The following is a 10,925-nucleotide window of genomic DNA, read 5'->3' on the forward strand; positions in this document are numbered from 1 at the left end:
CGGCTTCTCCCTCTCGTTGTCGTTGGGAGCGGAGACGCGGAGTGGTTGGGATTAGCGAAGTGAGGAATGGGATTAGCGAAGAACACGAGGTGGGGTTTTACGGTGAAAGCTCTTCCCTTTCGGGTTCTAACCCGTTTGCGTTAATGGATTTGGGGTTTAATCGGTTATTATCCGGAACGGTTTGTCGAAATAACGCCAAAACTTTGGATCTTGATATTTTCTCGAAAATTTCACCGTTCTATTAATAATTAGCAAAAAGTAGCATAAACAATTAAAAAGTAATAAAAATTGCAAATAAGTATTTGCACCACATAGCGAAGACTACGGACACTAGCACGAGCTGAAGACGCGCCGTCGTCCTTGCCCCTCCATCATTGGAGTTGCGCAAAGCTTGTCATAGTAGAACTTGTAGTAGACATATGGGAAGTAGTTGTGCTAAAGCCGCGAAACCAATGCAGCAACTATCGTTAATAATGACAACTGTAGATCGGAAGAGACTGAAATAAAACCACACCAACGAATATGAAACCCGGCCGGATCCGAGGAGATCCGCCAAGCACACAACTCCATTCGTCCTCCGACGCTAGACGCACCATCGGAGCAAGGATATGACGGGAGGACCTTATTTTGACTTCCACCCCTGAAAAAACACTAAAAAATCAACCTAAAAAAATAGAAACTCCCCACGAATGAGGGATCGTGATCTGCCACACCTCAAGACCACAAGGGCATCGAAGGCATAGAGCGGAATGGCAGCATCACCGATGAGGAGAACGGAACCTTGGATGGGTTTTCTAGCCGCCGCCTCTTGATCGCCTCTTCCTTGCACCTCGATATATTAATAGATAAAAAAAGTTATATACAAATCCAATAAAGGCAACACAAGATTACTAGGTGTTCCGCAAGGCCCGTTTGAAATGTATGTTTTTGCTGCTATTTTTTAAAATAAATTATTAGTTGCGAGTTTTTGTAGGAATTCTTGATTTCGTGCTAGAATGATGTTGATATTTTCTGAGAAAAAAAAGGCTAGAATTCTGTCTTTTGGTACATATTGTATTTACAGAGCTCTAAATTTGTCAGTAGGGATTCACAAGTGAGCAACACTAATCTTTTAGACCAGAGTCGATCTACTATGACAAATTTAATTAAGAGCTGGTTTAGATCACACATATTGCCAAAATGATTTAAGAGTTTTGGTTGATCATGATGTTGGTTGATCATGATGTTGGTTCAAAAAATGGTTTACGTGACGAGTGCCTTAGAATGTGCCTTAGAAGTTAGAACATAGGTTCTAACCAACCTACCCTCCTGTTGGAGATACGAGATGTCTAGAGCTAGATTCAAAATAGTGTTGCAGCTTAATGTAATTTACTCAAAAATAATGATGATACGGCAAGATGAGAACATTCACATGTAACAGTCAGATGTAAACATTGGTAGTAAATAGATTCAAAGGTACCAAAGATTTTTCCAAGAAACAACACATAAATGCTACCCCAAGGGCCCTCACGAATCAAAGGCAAGATCAAGCCACTAAAGATATGTAACCATTCAACTTGAACATTTGTAGTTATAGATTGAAGATCGCAATTGTTAATTTCTGAAGCTTAAGCTACCAAAGATGAGTTCTGCAGACTGAAGATGACAGACCCACAACACAAATGAAGATCCTCTACAAAACTGCACACACATAACATCCAAGATCACCACACACATATCATGCTGTGATAACTGCTAGAGCCAACACCTCTTGCAAAGAAACAGTAGTCATCCAACATGAAACTGCAAACACGACCAATTCTATAGGCATTTAAAGCACTATCCTCCGGCAGGGTTTCAAACGTATTCCAGGCAATCCCACTAGCAGGTAAACACTGAAGTCTGAAACACCACAATGTCCAATCATGAGAGCTCCTAGCACACATGGAGCATTCAGTGGACCAATATACAGTCGTGGAATACATGTACTATGATCCAGTACTTGTCAGTGGCCATAATCTTCAGCGAAGTCTCTTGTATCTGCCCAGCGTTTCCTCACACCTTCAGTTCAGGGTTATGTCTGTCAATACAGAAGCCCATAATTTAATTAGACTAGCAGCATCAAATAGCAACTTGAGTGAGTATGTGTATGTTTAACAATATTAAACACCCAATACTATAAACCATATATGGTGATCTATGTAGAGGATAACAGTATGGCAATGGTCACTACAATGGCAGTGCAACTAGACCATTGACAGGGATTTTTTAATCAAGAATGGGAAGGGTTAGATTGCATGTCAGATCAGATGGAGAATACAACAATTGCAACTCAGCATATAAAGCGCAACTCTTGTTTGTCCGCATAACACAGGGTGCCTCAGTGGTGCAAATTCAATGTACATGGTAGCTAGCTCAAAACAGATTCTGAATTATAGAACACTCAATGGTAAATATGGCCTAATCAGTAGTTACCCACATATGGAAACCAGCTTGAGATCACAAGCCTCATAAATCAACATGCATTACACTATGAGGAATAGTGGGCAGAGCAAAGCATCACAAGCCACACTCCACAGGGCACAAGAGAATGGTATCAATAGTGGAAAAGGCAATTTCAATACTGTAGATCTAGTGGCATCCTGTAGCTTGTCTTTGTCGGAAAAAAAAATCATGTAGCTTGTCTGAATGAAATGTATTTGTCATTATGCAATTGACCTCATGACAGTAGTATTCTTCAGCACAAGAAGTGCAAATATAAGCAAAAAATACTATATAAAAAATATTTCTTACAAATTTCGCTAGGAAAACAAATCACCATTTTAGGGTAATAAAAGTACACTGAAAACACGTAAATTGGAAGAATTATCACTAAAACATCAACATGTGTCCTCAAAGGGCTTTGACAAAAATGTCATGGAACAACACCACAGGCAAGTATATACTAGCTACGGATTGAGGGAATGTCTGTCCTATATATCACCATCATAGTTTACCTACTTGAATAATCAAATTGAGTTTCTATTTGCTATCTTCACTAAGACAAAACGCCAAGTTGGTACGTAACAGATAAAACAGGGCATATGAATAACAAGCTAATGCAACAAAGTAGAAGATGGCCGACACGATGACAGAGGCCTTGAAATTTGAGATCTACCACATCGAGGTTTGATGAATAAATTCTTAGCATCTGATTGGTTTCCACTATTTTACTTCTGAAATGGAAATGACATGAACAATGCACCTATCAGAATAATCATGGAAATGACATGAACAATGCATACTAGGTTTCCACTGTTGACCTCCCTGTAAGCATCTGATTGGTCAACTGCAACTTGTAGCAAAGAAGATCTGTTTTACTTTTGAAATGCATATATTCTTAGGAAAAGCTAACATCTATCAACAGCCGTGAAAGCATACTCTCTTGTAGGTCTAACTAGGATGCACAAAAAGTGGTTGGCATAAAGTGAGCGACAATTGCAACAAAAGAAGAAAAAACTCACACATTATCACGATTCATAAAACTAGAAACATCATGCTTATAAGAAAGGTGCTTGCCAACGGTTCTGAAGCAGCAAACAGCTATTATTGAATCTCACTATCAGCACAGATAGCAATGATCATAGGCTACAATGGAATGTAAACAGAAAATATTACTTCTGCTATTACATGATATTTCATTTTGATGATCACTTCGCACCAAAGGCATACAGCACTAGAATTACAGCAGTGGTCTACTCACACAATTAAAAATTGAGAATAATCCCAATGGTTATGATGGATGATAATAAAAAAAAACGTTGACCAACGGGATGATGGATGATAATATGCAGCAACCAGAGGGAATAGCAGAAGTTTCATTGGTTTAATTTTTTTCCAAAAGGAGGATGATTCGTTTAATATAACAGACAAAAATCAACCACTAGGCATTAGGTTCTGCAGCTAAGAGAAATGGTTGCAAATACACAACGCTGGAGGCAGTACCTTCATGTTATTAGAAGGCTAACAATGTACACAAATTATGCTAATTAGTTGAGACGATAATATGGCTCATAGACATGGGAGAAGCCAAGGAAGAGGGGAAGGTATGTACCTCAGACAGTGAGTCCTGCTTTTCTGTCCGACTGGTTATCCCTCCAGTTACGCAGTGCTAAAGCTGGAATGACAACGAAGCAGGATATTGCACTGGTGCCAACTACCCCCACATCCACGATCACAGATCCAATCATTTCCCCCTTAGATATGGATCCATCCACAGGTGACGGCATCATGTCTTGGATCAGATAACCAGTGAAAAGCAGCAGCATAAAAGGCACATACGCGACCCATCCAAGAACTGCAGTGCGGGGGAAAAACTCCCGAGTCGAATGCTGCTTGAATGCTCCAAGGGCGCCCTGGGAGGACAACAATCTCAGTAAAACCCCAACTAGCTACATGAGTATATGCGAATGGAATGTTTCCAAAGCTGAACGATGCAGATGAAGACTCACATGGAACACTACTACATCTCATCAAGACAATTTAAACTCTGCTTGGCAAATTAATTGGAATGATGGACATGTACAATCTGACCGCAGCAAAGAGCAGAGGGGGTTATTTCGAAACTACCTTCTTGAACTCGGAACCGGAGCCAGATACAGCTGCCACCATGAAGGCCAGGCAAGCGCCGCACAGCAGAACGGCGGCAAGCGCGAGCAAGAGAAAGGTGCCGCGTAGGGAGACCTTGAAAGCCGCGTCCGTGAGCGCCTGGAGAAGCACGGCGGGGGCGGAGCCGTCGCCCCAGGCGCGGGCCGCCACGACCTTGGCAGCCGAGGCCGCGGCGAGAACCCAGATGACCGCGTAGCCCAGGTAGGGGAGCGCTTGGGCCGCGAAGCGGACGACGCGCCCGAGCGCCAGCATCGGGGCGAGGACGAAGGGCACGAGCGCTAGCACCGCGAGGACGAACCGCGGCGGCGGCGGCGGCGAGGGCTTCGCCGTGGCGTCGGCGATGGCCATTGGGGTGGGAAACCCTAGCTCCTCGAAGCTTCTCCCTCTCGGTGGGGGCGGAGTGGTTGGGTTGCGCAGCGGAGTGGGAATGGGGAATGGGGTTGGAAAGAACACGGGAGGGGGTTTTACGGCGAAAGCTCCTCTGTTTTCGGGTTTCTAACCCGTTTTTGTTATTGGACTTAGGTTAACCGGGTATTACCTGAAATGATGCGTGCCCGAATCAACTACACAATTACCTTCTCTCAGTCAAGCAGTGCCTTTCAAGCCACTGGATGTAATGTTTAGATTGGTTTTCTTGTCTTGGAGAAAAAAATAGATTGGGTGATTGGCTGCTGAATTTTTTTCCAAAAGATATAAAATTGCAACTTCCAGTTCAAATTAAAAAAATCCGGCTAAAGGTAAAAAAAATATTGTAGTTGGTTTTTTTCAAATTACAAATCAAAGTATAATAGAGTTCGGGAGCATATACTATAAAAGTCTGCTTGTGATTCTTTAAAGGAAAATGATCTATATCCTCCCGAGGCTACAAACCTCCCAACCTCCAGATTCCCCACCGTTGGATCCAATCAATCTGAGTCGTTAGATCGGGTTCTCTGTTCAGTTTTGCTTTAAATCCCACTTTTGCTTCACTAAAGCAGAAAAAACGGTTCGACTAAAAACAAAAACACAAAGACCATTCGGTTGTGGACCTCGCCGGAGACTTCGCTGGAGCACCGTACTTCGCCGGAGAACTCACCGGAGCACCGTATTTTGTGGTTAATAAAAGCGAACATGTCTGATTTCAGCTTGCTTCCAGTCTTAATTGTCAAAATAAGACCATTCATACATATGCAGTTGCAATACTTTTTACCTTGGTTGTTGATACCTAGGACAATTCTGTCTTTATTAGTATTTATGATGATGTTGAGTGAAGCCCAATGATTGTTTTGTTACTATTAGTGCTCCAGACCACAGCTATAATTTTTTAATCAGCATGATTTTATATATTCTTATTCTACCCCTCCGCCCAACAAAAGGATACCTTAACTTTCTCTAAATTTGGATGTACCTATACACTAAATCACGTTTAGATACATCCAAAAGTTGTTTTGAGTTTTCAGCCGGTGAACCCCGTATCCCCAACCCTGTTTTGAGTTTTCAGCCGGTGAAAAATGAATACAGGACCCTCTACTCGCGTTTTAAGGGGCAGAAAATAAGGGGTCTGTTAGACATGCTCTTAGAATTTCTCCTACTCCTTTACATCAGCATGAAAGGTGTTTTTATTAGAATGCCAAAGGACTGCTCATTATATGGAAGGGAAATCTTATGGTGTGATTAGGGCCTTAAGGGACTGCTCACATCGATGAACCCTCTCATGTCTTGGCATCCCGTTGCTTACTTCTGCTACACCCATATGTTCTTTTCTTATCTAAAGGTTGCTAAATTTTGTGAAACAAATTCATAACACAAATACAACAACTAGCTGTTCTGCCATAAATTTCCAAAACCAAACTTAATATGTAGTTCGGTTTAAAAAGAAGACAAACTCAACATGGATAGAGTTCATGATCAAATTCACATCCCAAATTCCCTCCAAAAAGGATCACATCGGAGTTTGAACTAGCTATTATTCACAGCTATATTGGTTTGCGGAATAAACATTTCAAGCGAGGCTTGCGGAACTCTCTTGGGGGTGTTGCCTTTGTTGGGTTTGTATATAACTTTTTCTCTATTAATATATCGAGGTGCAAGGAAGAGGTGATCATGAGGCGGCGGCTAGAAAATCGATCTACGGTTGTCATCATAGGCGATGATTTCTGCTCTAGTGCGCTGGTCCTTTTCGGCTTTAGCACGACGACTTTTCGTCCGTCTACTATAATAAGCTCTACTACGGTAAATTTTGCCCGACCTCGGCCGAGATGTGAGGACGACATCGTGCGTGCGGCTCGTGCTAGTATATGTATTCTTCTTTAGGTGGTGCAAACACCTATATGGAATTTTTATTTCACTTTTTAGGATGTTTGTACTATTGTGAAATTTTCGCAAATAAAATATCGAGGTGCAAAGTTTATGCATTATTTTGAAAAATAGCCGTGCAAGAATCAAGATCGATTGGAGACAAACCGTTTCAGATAACAACCGATTAAACCCGAAATCCACTAACCCAAACGGGTTGGAAGAGGTTTCAGCATAGAACCCCACCTCGTGTTCTTCGCTAATCCCATTCCCACAAACCCCTCTCACTACGCTGCGCAGCCAGCCACTCCGCGCCTCCGCCCCCATCGAGAGGGAGAAGCCTAGCAGCTTCGAGCAGCTAGGGCTTCCCGTCCCGATGGCCGTCGCCGGAGACGCCGTGAGTCCCTCGGCGCCGCCGCCTCCGCCTCCGTCGGCGCGGGTCGTCGGCGCGGTGCTGGCGCTCGTGCGCGCCGCGGCCCTACCGCTCCTCTGCCTGGATTTGGCGACTGCGTGGGTTCTCTCCGCGATCGCCGCCGCCATGTCCCTGGCTCACCTCGCCTGGGGCGAGGGCTCCGCCCCCTTCCTTTTTCTCCTGGCGCTCACGGTCGCGGCTCTCAAGGTCTCCATCTGCATCATTTTCGTCTTCCTGGTGCCAGCCGTTTTGCTCTATGGCCTGGGCCTCGCCTACGTGATTGCAGTTGAATCTCGATCTCGTTCTGAGCTCAAGAAGGTATCCCCGTGCGAATAACTCCCTCTGATCTTTATACTTCGATGTTGAATACAGCAGCAGATACTATAGTACGGTGGATGAGCTCTAGATTATTTCATTCGGATTAAGTTGTAGTTCAAATTGTTCTACTGACTACTAGTACTAATTCCCCATTCGAGCTTAATTATCACTTCATCTGCAGCGTTCCAGTTTCGAACCATTCCATATATTATCATGTCCATTCCCTGTGGCTTCACTGAAATTGCTGCCCTCCTCAGAGCGCCTTTGGACCAATCACTCGGGAGTCGATTCGGGAGCTGATTAAGATGCTGTTTCCACATGCCGTGGTCCTTGGGTTGGTCGCAGATTTGGCCTTCATCCTGCTAAGTGCTGCTGGTGCTCTGGTAATGTCCATGTCGCCGTCTGTGGAGGGATCGACATCTCAGGGACAAATGATTGGTTCCGTGATCATGGATGTGGGGATGCTTGGCCTCCATGCGATATCTTGCTTTGTTATCATTCCAGCTTTCGCACTGCGTATCTTCAGGAAGGACTCACCGTGGCACTTTGTTGAGGTATATACCTTCCCCTCTTCTTTCGCTTGCCCTGTATCTATTGAGACATATATGATCTTCCTAGTTAATGAGCCATATCTTCTGTACACTATTAGCGTCCTAGTAATACTAAAATAGTGCCACTAGTGTTGTGCATTTGCAATGATTTTTCTTAGAGGCGCAGAACCTACTGCCAATTGGCTGGTTTTTTGGTAACACGGAGTACTATTATATATAACCAATGATGGTTTTGCTGTTCCCTCTTACTAATGTTGCATATCACCATTGATGACACACATTAGGATTAGTCTCAAATCTTCAATTGTGTGAGTGGCCAACAGAGTGACAGACGCAATGCTACACTATGCCTTTCTTACGTAGTGATCATCGAAATGATCAATATCATGTATTAGAAGAAGTAATATTATTTATTCATGTTCCATCGTAGCCTATGATCTTTTCTATCTCTGCATTTAGTGAGATTATAAGAAAAGGTGCTTGCTATTTCACAACCGTTTGCAAGCACCTTTCTTATAAGCAAGATGTTTCTAGTTTCATGAATCCTGATAACATGCGAGTTTTTGTTTTTTGCTTCCTGTGTTTTACTTACAAACAAATGTACCGAGTAACACTTGTTAGTGTTGATAATTCGATGTCAAACCATTTTTCTATGCATCCTAGTTGACCTTCATGATATTCTGCTTTCTCCGCTGTTGATAGATGTTAAGAAAATTTGCATTTTACATGGATTTGGTTTGTTACAAGTTGCCAGTTGACCAATCAGATGCTTACAGAGAGATCATCAGCAGAAACATAGTATACACTGTTCATGTTAAGTCATTCATGATTCATGTGATTATTGTGATTGGGCAGATAAGAGTTCATTCATTAAACCCATCTTAAGTTGTAGGCCTCAAATTTCGAAGTGCTAGATCGTCGTGTGTCTTTTACTTCATTGCATTATCTTGCTGTGCATTTGCCTTGTTTTATCTGTTATGAACCAACTTCGTTTTTCGTTTTAGTGATGGTAGCAAGTAGAAACTCAATTTTGGTCATTCAAGTAAAAAAACTATGATGGTGTTATATACAACAGACCCTTCCCTTAACTCATAGCTAGTATGTACTTGCATGTGGTGGTGTTCCATGTCATTTTTGTAGAAGTGTCTTTGAGAACAACTGTTGATGATGTAGTGAGAAAATTTTCTGTTTTACAGATTTTCAGTGTCATTTTATTTCCTCAAAAGGAGATTTGTTTCACAAGAGCAATTTGTAAGAATTGTTTTTGAGATTCTAATATGTTTATATGTACTTATATTGGTGCTTCTTGTGCATTGTTTTTAAGAATACTACTGTCAGAGGGTCAATTGCAGGATCACAAATACAGTATGTTTTATTAAGACAAGATACAGGGCTGCTAGTTCCATTGAAAATTTTCTTTTCCTCTATTTATACCATTCTTGTGTACCCTCTGGAGTGTGGATTGACTTGATTTCTTCTGCTAACTGATCCTCATAGTGTAATGCATGCGAATGTATGGGGCTTGTGATCTCAAGATGGTTTCGAACTTTCCATATGTGGGTAACTACTGATTAGGCCATCTTTTGCCATCAAGTGTTATATAATTCAGAGTCTGTTCTGAGCTAGCTATCATGTACACTGAATTTGCACCACTGAGACACCCTGCCTTCCCAAATTAGGCTATTATCAGATCTGACGTGCAATTAAGCCCTTCCCATTCTTGATCTAAAAATCCCTATCTCTGGTCTAGTTCTATATACGCTTTATAACATTGGGTTCTTAGTATTGTTAAACATGTGATCCTCACTCATGTGCTATTTGATGCTGCTAGTCTAATAAAATCATGGGCTTCTGTATTGACAGGCATAACCCTGAACTGAAGGTGTGAAGAAACGATGGGCAGATAGAAGATACTTCGCTAAAGATTATAGCCGCTGACAATTACTGGATTATACTTACATGTATTCACGACTGTATATTGGTCCCCTACTTAGTATTGCATACTCCATGTGCTAGGAGCTCTGATGTTTGGACTTTATGGCGTTTCAGACTTCAGTGTTTACCTGCTGTTGGGATGCCAACACTGCCAGAGGATAGTGCTTTTCTAGGCGAATAGAATTTGCCATGTTTGCAAATGTTGGATGACTACTGTTTCTTGCAAGAGGTGTTGGCTCTGTGGCAGTTATCATAGAATGTTATGTGTGTCTGTCTCGGATGTTATGTGTCTACAGTTTTGTTGAGCATCTTCATCTGTGCGTTGTGGGTCTGTCTTCTAGAGAGCTCATATCTTATGTAGGTTAAGCTTTAAAAATATGCAATCATGATCTTCAATCTACAACTACAAATATTTAAGTCGGAGGGTTACAAGTGTTTAGTGTTTTGATCTTGCCTTTGATTTGTGTGGCGTAACATTTTTGTGTGTTGTTTTTCGGAAAAACCTCTGGTAGCTTGAGTTCATAAGTAATCAGCCATGATATTGAATCTATTTACAGTACTATCTGTGTTCACATCGAATGGATATTGTGAATGTTCTCATCTTGCCATGTCATCATTTTGTTTTTGAACTGCATGTCATCATTATTTTGAGTACATTACATTGAGCTGAAACATTATTGTGAATCTAGCCCTAGATATTCTGTATCCGAAACAGGAGGGTAGGTTGGTTAGAACCAGTTCTTCATTAAAATCTACACTTGTGAAGTCATAATAGTTTGACTCTAGTCTAAAAGATTAGTGATGTTCAC

The 10,925-nt window shown here is 41.9% G+C and overlaps 1 protein-coding gene across 1 annotated transcript; it reads right to left on the bottom strand.

The window, feature by feature from the left end:
* Nucleotides 1-1,892: 1,892 nt before the first annotated feature.
* On the bottom strand, nt 1,893-4,974 carry LOC124672938. Its single transcript, XM_047209090.1, has 3 exons — nt 4,588-4,974; nt 4,073-4,373; nt 1,893-2,059 (listed from the first exon to the last, which is right to left on the bottom strand). The coding sequence occupies exons 1-2, from the start codon at nt 4,972-4,974 to the stop codon at nt 4,074-4,076; spliced, it is 687 nt and encodes a 228-aa protein (XP_047065046.1). The 3' UTR covers nt 1,893-2,059; nt 4,073.
* Nucleotides 4,975-10,925: the final 5,951 nt, after the last annotated feature.

Source organism: Lolium rigidum, chromosome 7 (genome assembly GCF_022539505.1).
Source record: "Lolium rigidum isolate FL_2022 chromosome 7, APGP_CSIRO_Lrig_0.1, whole genome shotgun sequence".
Lineage (NCBI taxonomy): Eukaryota > Viridiplantae > Streptophyta > Magnoliopsida > Poales > Poaceae > Lolium > Lolium rigidum.

Bases quoted from the DNA above. Each gene is read 5' to 3' on its own strand.
- LOC124672938 (XM_047209090.1), bottom strand. From the start codon at position 4,974: ATGGCCATCGCCGACGCCACGGCGAAGCCCTCGCCGCCGCCGCCGCCG. The intron at 4,374-4,587 runs GTAGTTTCGAAA...TTGTCCTCCCAG, and splicing joins CCGGTTCCGAGTTCAAGAAG to GGCGCCCTTGGAGCATTCAA.